The sequence below is a fragment of the Diceros bicornis genome, chromosome 2 (genome assembly GCF_020826845.1).
Source record: "Diceros bicornis minor isolate mBicDic1 chromosome 2, mDicBic1.mat.cur, whole genome shotgun sequence".
NCBI lineage: Eukaryota > Metazoa > Chordata > Mammalia > Perissodactyla > Rhinocerotidae > Diceros > Diceros bicornis.
This window is the reverse complement of record NC_080741.1, coordinates 51,992,928-52,005,583: the sequence shown is the minus strand read 5'-3', so window position 1 is coordinate 52,005,583 and position 12,656 is coordinate 51,992,928. Positions and strand designations below refer to the sequence as shown.

The 12,656-nt window shown below is 40.0% G+C and overlaps 1 protein-coding gene across 1 annotated transcript in view; it reads right to left on the bottom strand.

The window, feature by feature from the left end:
- DOCK3 (dedicator of cytokinesis 3) overlaps positions 1-12,656 on the bottom strand; it is a 460,033-nt gene that overhangs the window by 141,076 nt on the left and 306,301 nt on the right. The window contains exons 10-12 of the mRNA XM_058559633.1: positions 10,772-10,853; positions 4,799-4,859; positions 3,674-3,821 (exon numbers count right to left, since the gene is read on the bottom strand). Coding sequence (XP_058415616.1) covers positions 3,674-3,821; positions 4,799-4,859; positions 10,772-10,853 — 291 coding nt within the window. The remainder of the gene's footprint in view (positions 1-3,673; positions 3,822-4,798; positions 4,860-10,771; positions 10,854-12,656) is intronic.

Below are 12,656 nucleotides of genomic sequence, written 5' to 3'. Positions count from 1 at the left end.
CTTCTCCTTCTGGGACACCTATATAACACGGATGTTAGTGTGCTTGATGTTGTCCCATAGGTCCCTTAGACCATCCTCCTCTTTTTAATTCTCTTTTCCTTTACGTGTTCAGCTTGGGTGATTTCCTCTAGTCTTTCGTCCAGCTTGCTGATCCATTCTTCTGTACCATCTCCTCTGCTTTTGAGTCCCTCTAGCGAATTTTTCCTTTCCAATATTGTATTCTTCATTTTTTTTTTTTTTTTTTTTTTTTTGCGTGTGAGGAGATCAGCCCTGAGCTAACATCCGCCAATCCTCCTCCTTTTTTGCTGAGGAAGACGGCCCTGGGCTAACATCGGTGCCCATCTTCCTCCACTTTATATGGGACGCCGCCACAGCATGGCTTACCAAGCAGTGTGTCGGTGTGCGCCCGGGATCCGAACCAGCGAACCCCGGGCCGCCGCAGCCGAGCGCGCGCACTTAACCGCTTGCGCCACCGGGCCGGCCCCTTGTATTCTTCATTTTTGATTGGTTATTCTTTATATTTTCCATTTCTTTGTTGATGTTCTCACTGAGTTCATCCATTCTTCTCCCAAGATCAGTCAGCATCCTTATTACTCTTTGTTTGAACTCTGTGTCAGGTAGATTGCTCATTTCTGTTTCATTTAGCTGTTTCTCTGGGGTTTTGTCCTGTTCCCTTACTTGGAACATATTCCCTTGCCTCCTCGTTTTGTTCTTTTTCTGTGCTTGTATCTATGTATTAGGTAGGTCAGCTACATCTCCTGATCTTGGAGAGGTGACCTGATGTAAGAGGTGTTTTATGAGGCTCGGCTGTGTGCTTCCCTCTCGTCACCAGTACCAAATGTTACAGGAGTGTCCCCTTTGTGGGCTACATGTGTCCTTCTGTTGTAGCAAGGTTGTTCTTGCTGGAGGTGCCCAGGGAGGCTGAGTTGTCCCCCTCGCCGTCTGGTTGTAATGCTCAGCTGTGTGTGGCTGCTATGTCCTTTTTTTCTCTTTCTCGGGTTTGGCGAGCCCCAGCACAGTTGGCTGCAAGGTCTAATAGCACATTCCTGTTGCAGTTTTTCTGTTAAATGAGCCAGCCCCCAGCATGGCTGATTGTTAGGCTCAGGGCCTTACAAGTGCTGTATGCACCATTCCTATTTGGCTCTTGTCAGCTCTCTCAGGATTGCAGCTGGGTGGGTCTGGCCACAGGCAGGGGTGTATCCCATTGTTTCAGCCTCTGGAAGGTGGGGCTGATCCCCTATGTGGTTGTTTGAGAAGAACAAGTGTCTGCAGCTGACAAGTTCCACCACCTATAGGGCCACACATATCGTCAACACAGTCCTGCCTGATGCATGCATCCTGAGCCCCTGAAGCGGACCCAGCTGCCCCAAGGCAGAGGCCCTACACACTCCACCAAGGCCCCACACACTCCACCTGCTCCTCGTGCAGGCCCTGCCTCGCAGAGGTGAACCCACTTGCCCAGCTGCAGAAATCCAGGCACCTAGCTTATGCAGGCCCACAAGTTGCCCCAGGGCTTGTTGTTGGGTGGGGCCAATCCCTAGGGCAGGCTGCTTGCTGTGGGTGAGGTTAAATTAAATCAGTGCTATAGTGGGTGGGGCAGACCCTGGGCTGAGAGGTACGTCAGCACACCTGTAGCAGGTCACAACAATGGATGCCGACAACGTCTCAGTCCCTGGAGAGGTCTCACCTCTCACCGAGCTGCACCCAGGGCCTATCTGATGAGCCTCTTTTCAGCAAAGGACTGTGCACCTTTCTTTCTGGTGATTTTTGGTTGCTCTCGGAAAAGGGTGAATTTGTGTGTTGGCCCTTTAAGAGCTGGGTTTTTTTGTTTTTTTGTTTTTTGTTCCCCCTTACGCACAGCTTTTCTGGGAGTATTCGCTGTTGATGTTAGTAGCCAGGAACGCCAGATATTATGACACTCCTTTCCGTTGTGCTGGGTCCAAAGAATGCTTATAGCAGCAACGCTCCCCTGCTCAGATCCCCCACTCCTCCAGGGAAGGCTGCGTACCTTAGGATTGCTCCCAGGCGCCCATGAAGCGCTGCAACTTGCAAAGGTGGCTTTTTTTCTCTCCAAAAGGGAATTTCTGTTTCTTCCACCTCAGTCAGGACTGTCATGTGTTGCCTCTTATCCAGTTTTCTGTTCTCTCTCAGGAGTAATTGTTCCAAGAGTTGTTGTAAGTCTGTTGTGTCCAAGGGAGGAGGTGAGTTCAGAGTCTGCCTAGGCTGCCATCTTGAAACCAATCCTGTTTAGTCCTTTTTATTTTTATTAATACTTTTTTTTTTTTGCCAAGGAAGATTCACCCTGAACTAACATCTGTGCTAATCTTCCCCTATTTAGTATGTGGGTCGCCGCCACAGCATGGACACCGATGAGTGGTGTAGGTCTGCGCCCAGGAACCAAACCCAGGCTGCTGAAGCAGAGCATGCCGAATTTAACCACTAGGCCATGGGGCCGGCCCCCTGTTTAGTCCTTTTTAAAGGGAGAAAGGTGTATTAAGAAGCAGGCCCCACCATCCATCAATGAAGAGAATTGGTATATGGAGAAAGTCTGTGACTGATACATGAAAGGAAGAAAAAACCTGCCAAAATTTCCTTTGTAAGTTACTATTTCAAATGAAGTACACAACTCTGAACAGAACAGAGCTTAAGGCAAAATAGGTAATATGGAAATCTGGGCTTTTATTTTGAAATTAATAAAATGTGGTTGATTATACAAAGGCCCAAATTAAGTGTAATTATGAATTAAGTTCATTTTATGACTCAATCATATAGAACAGATAATACAGAAAAACGTCCATACAATATTTTGGTGAAGATATATTAATGTGGTGATTGGCAGTATTAGATTTAATCTGGAAAAACAACATTGGGTTGAAACCAAAAGAGGACAGATTTTTAAAAAAAATTCTCAGTTAGAAATACAACTGCTTTAAAAACTCACTAAACTCACCATTGATCATGTTTTCAGTACTACTACTCATGCCTAAGTGTCTATAAGCAAAGACAGATGATATGCCTGGATTCTTTATTTCTTTTCTTTATTTGTTTTCTTCTATTGTTTAACAAGAGTCAAGAGGAGACACACTGTTTCTATAAGGCAGATCTCTTGGCTAATGAACACTAAAAATAATGCCATGCCTGGTTGGATGTGACGTACAGATCTGTGGTGGCAGAAGTAAAGAGAGAAACCTCAGCTCCTCAGAAAAACTGGCTTTTCTTCAAAGATAAGGCACCATGACTTGTGATCATTCTTGGAAGAAATCTGCATCAGTAGCCAGCTCAGTTACAATAGCTGGTGGGCAAGTATTAGACACAGAGGACTCTTTTATATCCAAAAAACATGAGAAGTTACATTATTAGTTTTTCTGTAAATGTATAACAAGGTTGGTTAATCCTGGATAGAAGAGGAAATGTGTACTATCAGACTTTTACTTTAGGACAGAAGGTTCCAAATTTAGCTGCTTGAAAATCACCTGGGAAGCTTATTTAAAACACAGCTGCTTAAGCTCCAACCCAAACCTTAGATCAAAATCTCTGCATTTTCAAAAAACTCCCTATCCAACATATCCTGATGATTCTATGTCCCACAAAGCTCGAGAATTGCTGCTCTCAAGGTCAGTGCTAGGATGTCTTATGTTGCAAATCATTAACATTTCTGATGTCCACTACTCACGTGTAAACCTTAAGAACAAAATCCTTTTCTTCCTTTAATTCTGTGAGCGAGTGTAGGACATCCAGGATGCTTAGGACCGCACAGCCATATGGTCGCCGGTAGTGGAGGTGAGCAGGACCCTTCTTTGAGTCATTCAGGAGCATCCGGCCTGGGGCACAGTAGAAAACACCAGTCAGATTGTGAACTCCATACTCCTCTTCAGCATCACCTGATTGTCATCATCATCCAAGGATGCCAGATCTATACGCACCTGAGAGATCCTCTAAATTGGAAGACTAATTTAGGACTGAAGGGAGCCATCCAAAGATGCAAGGATATTTATGTGGAGGAATGCCAAACAGGCTTTTGGCCAGGGCTCTTCCCCTGCACCACTTTCAATCAACCATCCTTATTACCTATCTCAACACCAACAGTCCATTTATTAATCATATGAGAATAAAACAGTGGTTTCATGAATTTCTTAGAAAAACTAGTGTGCTAACAGATAAACTTCTTAGGCATACTAAAGATACAAAGTTTAGTGTTTTCGCTGCCAGGTAAACACCACGTATGCACCATAAGGAGGACAATGTGTTATTCTTCTAACCAAATTCTGCTGCAAAAGCTGCTCCTAAACCACTGCGGGAACGAAAGCAGTCTCAGAAAGTGGATGAAAGCTTGCTTTTCCTGCTTACGAAGGCTGTGCCCACAGTGGTAATGGGACTTGCAAATACAAAGCTGGAACCTCAACAAATGCTTTATTAGGTACAGCAAAATAAAAAACAAAAGTACAGAAAAATAGTTGTTTTGTTGGCAAAGCATTAAAAAATATTCTTTGACAAAAATGTACAAGATATGCCAGAACCCAAACATATTGAGGAAGACTTGGTTAGTCACAGCTCTCCAAATTATGTCATAAACTTGAAATAAGGCTGGGCAAAGCAACCACAGAACAGTAGCAAAAATCACTTTTTTCATCTTGAGTGGGGTAGAAGTGAGAGAGAGCTCTAATACAAGCTGGATTCTACTCCTGAGACCTGACATAACAGGTAAGGGGGCTAGAGAGAAGACAAAGCTCATACATAGTAGATACTTATCCCAAGGCGGGTTGGTCTTAGTCATGTGAATGGAGAAGGAGGACAGTACCTATTCGTATCACATGTGCAACTATATATAAATCTCTCTTCATATCTTTGCTGCTCAGATCCTAAGAGAAGAGAAAAAATAAGTAAATTAAGGTAATGAATACACAGAAAATAATTAAAATTTCATTTTGAATCTCATAATGGTTTGCTCTTGTCACTTTTAGCATATGTTATAGGTGGCAGAGGGGGATTAAAGTACATGCAATGAAAGTTTGGATATCTTACATGCCTGTGGAAGTTTATTTTATTGACAATATTTTTCCAGCTCTTTTTTAGAACTAACAAATATCTACAAGTGTTCTCACATTAGAAATCTTCATATTGCCTTACCCATGTTTATTCTAACATGTTTATTCTAACAACACATGAAAACACCTTATAACAAAAGAAATGTTCAATGCAGAAAAAAGTGAGAAAATACCAAAAAGCTCATTAACGACTGAAATTCTAAAAGTTTATTCCTTACTAATTTTACATTTATTCCACTGCCCACAAATGATTTTTTTGTGTGTGTGTGTGAGGAAGATCAGCCCTGAGCTAACATCCGTGCTAATCCTCCTCTTATTTTTTTGCTGAGGAAGACCGGCTCTGAGCTAACATCTATTGCCAACCCTCCTCCTTTTTTTTGCCCCAAAGCCCCAGTAGATAGTTGTATGTCATAGTTGCACATCCTGCTAGTTGCTGTATGTGGGACTCGGCCTCAGCATGGCCGGAGAAGTGCGTCGGTGCGCGCCCAGGATCCGAACCCGGGCTGCCAGCAGCGGAGCGCATGCACTTAACCGCTAAGCCACAGGGCCGGCCCCACAAATGATTATTACACACTAGATATGTTCCCCTGAAAAGAGATTAATTTGGTCTAGTGAAACCTCAACAAATAGGGAGCAAAAGATCTTAAGTGAAAAAAATGCATTCATTTACATCAAACTCAGCTATCACAGCAGCTTAGTTTAATTTGATCTCCACTTCTAAATTTAGATATGTATCATTTGTGCTAAAGTATAAAGCTGAAAACAATTTTATCTGGAAAATGTTAGGGGCTTTCTTTAAGTAAACAAATCTGATCCAGAATCAGAAACTTTTAAAACTAGGGTTTTGAAAAGAATTGTATACATTAAATTATTTGTTTAGAACATATTTTGAAATAAAATGTTTATGAGTATGTATTTATACTTTATTTAACACGTTGTACTTAAGTAACACAACTTTCTGTTTTTTTTTTGTGAGGAAGATTAGCCCTGAGCTAACATCTGTCGCCAATCCTCCTCTTTTTTTTTTGCTGAGGAAGACTGGCCCTGGGCTAACATCCGTGTCCATCTTTCTCCAGTTTATATGGGACGCCGCCACAGCACAGCTTGACAAGCTGCGTGTCAGTGCGCGCCCAGGATCTGAACCCTGGGCCCTGGCAGCGGAGTGCGCACACTTAACCACTACGCCACCGGGCCAGCCCCTAAAACTTCCTTTAACATATATTCTGTTTCAAACTTTTCACCAGGTTATCAACTCGCTGCTCACTCCCAGCCATTGTTGTGAATATGGAGTAACCTCTGTCCTCAACGAGACAGGTTCCCATGATTTCCCTTTTGCTTCTAGGAAAAGTTCCCTTAGTTCCATTTCCTTCCAATCTTTCATTTTCTGATTGGTTCCAGATGCTTCTCTCTCTTCAATAAAGCAGGAAGAGGGACAATCAAGTGGCAGTCACGATTTTGAATGAGCTTTGAGATCGAGTCCCCATGTTTGCTTTATTTTTATACCCTGTTGCAGGGTTAGGACTAGGGTGAGACAAGGAAGGCACGTAAGGTGCAAAATTTAAGGAGGTCTCACTCTCAGGATCCTGTGGTTTGCTTGTCTCACCTTAGTCCCAGCTCTGCCCTCTAGAGTGGTCCTGAACATATGAAAGCAAAGGAGATATTAAAAAGTAATGGGTAATGGTAAAATTGAAACTTTTAGATTCTAGATGGTTATTTCACCAAATACTTGATGGAATAATGAAATATGCTTACAATAAAATAGGTTACAAAATAATTTAACATAAATTGGTATCTCTGGAATCACAACGATGTATTTTTACATGAAAATTGTCTTTTGATATTGAAAAAGGATGTTTCAGGCTCCATTTAACTAATTCCTTTAATTTAGAAATGGAATTTAAAATGATATCCTTAAAATAGCACTGTATTTTGAAACTTATTAAGATGGGCTACTAAATAACAAATAGAAATTGAAAAGCAGATTACCATTTTTCTGTGCTTTTTGGGATTGAAACATGCCTATTACTGAAGGATATTGAAATGTTGGACACATTTCAAAGTGAAATGGTTCCTTCTACATACTTGGATTGTGTTAATCCAAACTATCAAAGACCAGTACAATTATCAATCCCGATATACCTAGAGAATTCAAGCCAGTTACCAAAGCTGACCAAACACTAATCAGATGGATTGTATACAAGAGCACGGGACCTCTTCCTTGGCTCTGTGTGAGTGAATAAAAGGATGAAGCCTTAAATATAACTTATGGTATTTTCCAAGTGGCTGGGTAGGGGCTCTTTCTGACCATGTTGTACATGGTACCTAGAACTCTCTGTGGTATTTATTTGAGGTCAATAAATATAAGATGATGATAATCAGTGCAAGAAAATATTTTCAGTAAAATTATTATTTGTGAGTCCCACTTAATTTCAATGTCAAATTTCAATGTAAAAGCTATCTTATTAAATATAAGTGCACAGTTAAACACAGTTACCATAGAGTTACTAAACAAAAACTCTTCAAGACTAAGTACCAAGTGTGGCTATCTATGTTACAATAATCACAAGACCTGTAAACTAAGATGGGAAGAGGGGTGACTCACTCACCAATCATCTGGTGAGCACGGTTTGAATTTAGATTTACTTACTGGACCGTACCCTCTAGTCCTACATAACTAGAAGCTGGTTCCCAACTACTACTGGTGGGTAGACAGGGCAGTGATTCAGGGCTCAGCATCTTAGACTCAGTTACTGATGTTCCATGTGAAACATGGAAAAGTCAATTTACTTCCCTGTGCCGGGACTGCCCTTTTTCTGTAGAGATAACGGAACTTACAAATACAAAACAAAGCCAATTTATTCATACTTAGGCTGCAGAAAAGGAGGCAATATTATAATACATGATGTTATTACACAAATAATCAAGTTCATTCTTAATTCCAAGAAATCACTACCTAAAATTCTATCTTGAAATGTGGAAGAGTATAAATAAATATAGAAAATAGAATGCCAACTAACACAGGGAAAACAGCACAAATTTATTTTCTGAGTTGGTCACACAACTATAATAAAAAATAAACGTATATTTGTTTATTTATGTAACAAACCGTTATTGAGGACTTAGTATCTGCCAGGTACTGTGTGTGAGACACTAGATACCTAGTAATGAGTAGATACACAGACATGCTCTCACATGCTCATACACACAGCCATTGTTTATCATTTGAAAGTCAGCAAAATCCTTACTGTATTAGACATTCATAAATATGAAACACCTCCTTCTTGGATAAAATCCTTCCTGCACAGGAAGCTCTGAAATCTAACAAGGTTAGAAAAAACCAGGCTTTGCAGAGAACAAGGTTGTGCCACGGATAATGTGACTGTCTGTAATGTAGCTCTGAAGTCTGTTTGAGTAATCCTGCAAAACTGCTCAGTTTGTATGGTCCCCTTTTCCTGATGCTAGGTAAGCTAACAGGTTGGCACTGACCACAGCTGTGGCTACATTTTCTTGCATTACTCTGAAACTTTGTAACACATCTATACCAACATGGAAAATTCTTTTAGCCCAAAGGAAGAACTCATGTCTTAGATAAAACAAGATAAAAACAAGTTCCACCAAAATTATTATTTCATATAGCTTAAAGTAAAACACGAAAATCCTGGCTAAGACAATCTTGTTCAAAAATCTTGTGTGCTTTATAAAAATTCCTCAAATCACTTTTGGGATCTTTTTTAAAAAAATCCAGGGCTGTACTGGAAAGGAAACCACAGAAGTGGCATTTTTAGCAGCCTTGCGCCTTCTCATTGTGGCAGAATAAGAGTACATTATGGGGGCTGACCCGGTGGTGCAAGAGGTAAAGTGCATGAGCTCCGCTGCGGCGGCCCGGGGTTTGCCAGTTCGGATCCCGGGTGCGCACTGACGCACTGCTTGTCAAGCCATGCTGTGGCGGCATCCCATATAAAGTAGAGGAAGATGGGCACGGGTGTTAGCTTGGGGCTGATCTTCCTCACAAAAAAAAAAAGAGTACATTATGAGTGTTGGGAGCATATCTGATTTATAAAGTTGGAGCTACAGCTTAGGCTTCTGGGCCCATACAGATAATTAAAATGCTGCATAATGAAAATTTTGATTTACTGTAATTACATTCAAATATCATCATAATTAAGTTCATTTTTCAAGAGACAAGGTCTGCACTCATCATATTCAAGGATAGCACATGCACACAGCTCTGTTCCCACAAAGCCAAAGAGCAAGGAACCAACAATTCTTTTGCTGCTTTAACCAAATAATACCAGAGAACCAGGATCTAGAAAAACCTCCTAAGGTCACTGAGACATTCTAAACAGACGAGTGTCTCATTTCTTTCTAATTCTGTTTCAGAAAGGTGGCCCCAGGGAACTACCTCAGTGTTTAGGTACTCTCACTTCAGAAGCTCTCACCCAATACTCTAACTTAAATCCCATTAACGGCAATTTGGACTCTTTCTCTTGTTCTTTTCCTATTAAAGAGAGAGCGTTGTTCCTCCCAGACTAAACCATCTCAACTCCCCTAACTTTCATCATGGGTCTGCTTTTTCTGCTATCTTCCTGCATTATCTTCTAAACTTTGAATGCTGAGCTCAAAGATGGACAAAACATCATTTCATCTTAGCTAATTTTATAAATCTTTCTGTACTTCTGGAGCATTTTCAATAAAAGCTATCCCTGTGAAAGTGGTTTCTGATTCTGCAGTAATATCATTTGAGGTTTTGGAAGACAAAATTGTAGTAAACGAACAAAAAGTCAGGTAAACAAATCCAATTTTATCTTTCAGAGAAAGTCACGTATCAGATCCCAAGATAAATCCCATTTGTGTTTAAGAAGCCCACTGTAAATTTTGAGACACCTGACTCTCACACATCAATTGCGCAACTCACACAAGGGCAGCATTGTGAGACTATCACACCTCCCTGCACTCAACAGGTCTTGATGTATCTCAATATCAATGAAGCAGATCAAAAAATTCACGATAGTCAAAAGTGGTTTAAAATTGTGACACAGTCCTGTTTTCTTCTTCAGCAAATAAATTAACTCAAATAAATAGTTTTTTAACTCAGTAGAAAAAATTTAGTAAATCAGAATCAACATGAAGAATACACAAGGCAATGTGGTATTGTGAGGCTTAGCACTTTCCAATAAGCAGATTACCAAGCCTTTTCTGGGCTGATGAATCCATGATCTCAGAGACCATGAGTAACAGCATCGTTTTTCAGAAAAAACTAAAGTACAGATCATAGCAGGCAAGACCCTCTGTTTAGTACTTGAAAGATAAGAACTATTTAGTTTTCTCTTTTTATATGCACTCACTAAAAAACTGCAAAGCTGTAAATTTGGTGGATCCCTTGACAGAAACTATACTTACACATCAGAAAAATTCCCAGTGGCCTTGAATAAGAACAGTAAGAAAGACTTTTCTCAGTGTCTATTATATTAAATAGCTTATAAAACCTACATCAGTAAAAGGTACTTGATTATATTTCTTTAATAAAAAATTCAATTAAAAACTGTAGCTAATTTCAGTTTTCTTTAAATAATTCACTAAAACCTGATAGAAACATAAATCAAGTGCTATTCTCCCCAGTGTGTGGGGAAATAAGAATAAATGCTCATTTCCAGGGTGACAATATCCACAGAGCAGGCCCCTGGTTAGAGTCAACAGCAGAGAAGGGAAAGAGAATTTGCACATACGGTAAAGAGGGCACACATTCGTTCTATCTTCTCTGGGTTCCTTGGCCCACCATTCTTGTTCAGTCTCACCAAAAACCGCTCACTGAAATGTAGGAGAGAGAGAAAAATGTAAGGGACCACATGCTCTAGAACAAATAAAAAAGTCATTTACAGAGAAATCCTAAACACTTTCAGAACAGCTCACAGTGACAAGCAAGGCCAAAAATACATGTCTAGTGGCAGGACACTATTTTTCTTGCCAAGCAACATGCAACAGACACTACAAACTGCTTGATAGGTGTTGCTGTTTAGTTGCTGATTGTGGCTCTTACCTCCCTAAAGTTGTGTGCTCCCTGAGGGCAGCAATGAAGACTGTGTCTTATATTTTTCCCAAATACCCCTAAAGCTCCAGGCATAATGCTAAGCCCATAATAAGCATATACATTCTTTGATGTGAACACTCAGATCATAAAAATATTCATCATACTGGATCCAAAAGAAACTATATTATCCAATTTACATCTTCCTATATCACTCTCAAGAATAATTTTAGGGCTAAGAAAAAAATGTTACAGGGACTTAAGAAAAATTTGGGTGAAAAGTCAAAGAGAAATAATGTATTATAACTAAAGCCACAACCAGAATAGGGCCATTAAAATATTTTATTCCCCAAACAACATAATTTAATTCCTGAAGCAAATTATTGAACTAAAAAACCTTAGAAATAGTGTTTGCAACACCTGAAGAAATGTCTCCTTGCTCTCTCATCTCCTTCCTGCCCCTGCCCAGGATCTCATTCCCATCTCTTCATCCCAAGGTTCCCTACCAACTGTAACAGGAAAACTGAGCCATGGCAAAGACAAAGTATGTGATTCTAAAAATAATTTACTTCTCCCAGTCATATACTCACTCCATATATGTAGTATCAGTAAAAGGGCCAATATTAAAATATTGTACTAGAATTATAAGATATGTTATAATATCAACTGCACAGTTTGTTCATGTATTCATTTGTTCATTCAGTCAACAAACAGTCATGAAGTTCTGTGTGCTAAAGACGGGAATACAAATGCGAACAACATATACACAAGGTACTTTTCTTCATAGAGCTCACAGTCCTGGTAGGCAGTTAAATATGCAGACATAAAGCTCAGAAAAGATTTGGGCCAGATATAAATTTGAGATTCTTCAGCCAGGGGATGAGATGGGAATAAGGAAGGAATGTGCATAAAACGAGAAGAAAAAAGGGCTTTGGTCAGAATCTTGAGGGACATTGATATTTAAGAAATAGGCAAAAGAAGAAGAACTATTAAAGTAGACACATAGGGACAAATAGGAAAACAGAAGAAAAATAAAGAGGATGGTGGGATGCTCTATTAGTCAAGGGAAGAAAGTGTCCGAAAGAGAAGGGAGGGAGGGATCAGTGAGGTCTAAGGCCACTGAGAGGTACATGAGACAAAGACAAAACAGTGTCCACTGGATGTCAGAACAGAGATTACTCATGATTCTTGCAAGAACCGTTTTATGGTATGGTAGAGAAAGAATCCAATGAGGACTAAGAAGTGAGGAAGCAGAAATGGTGAGTCGAGACCACTCTTTAAAGAACGGCTGTGAAGAGGTAGAAGTGATGAACTTTTAGTTAATGGACATGCTGGGTTGAGGGAGGTCTTTGTTAAAAGATGGCATAACCCACATGTATATACTCAATTAACTTTCAATAAAGGTATCAAAATTCAATAAGGGAGCATAGTAGTTTCAACAAATGGCACTGAATAATCCTTATGAAAAAAACTGAGCCTTGATCCTTGACTACAAAAAAACTAACTTGATCCTTGCCTAAAAAAATTAAAAATACATAGGGAGTTTTCATTATTTATTGATTACTTATTATTTTCTTTTATTAAAA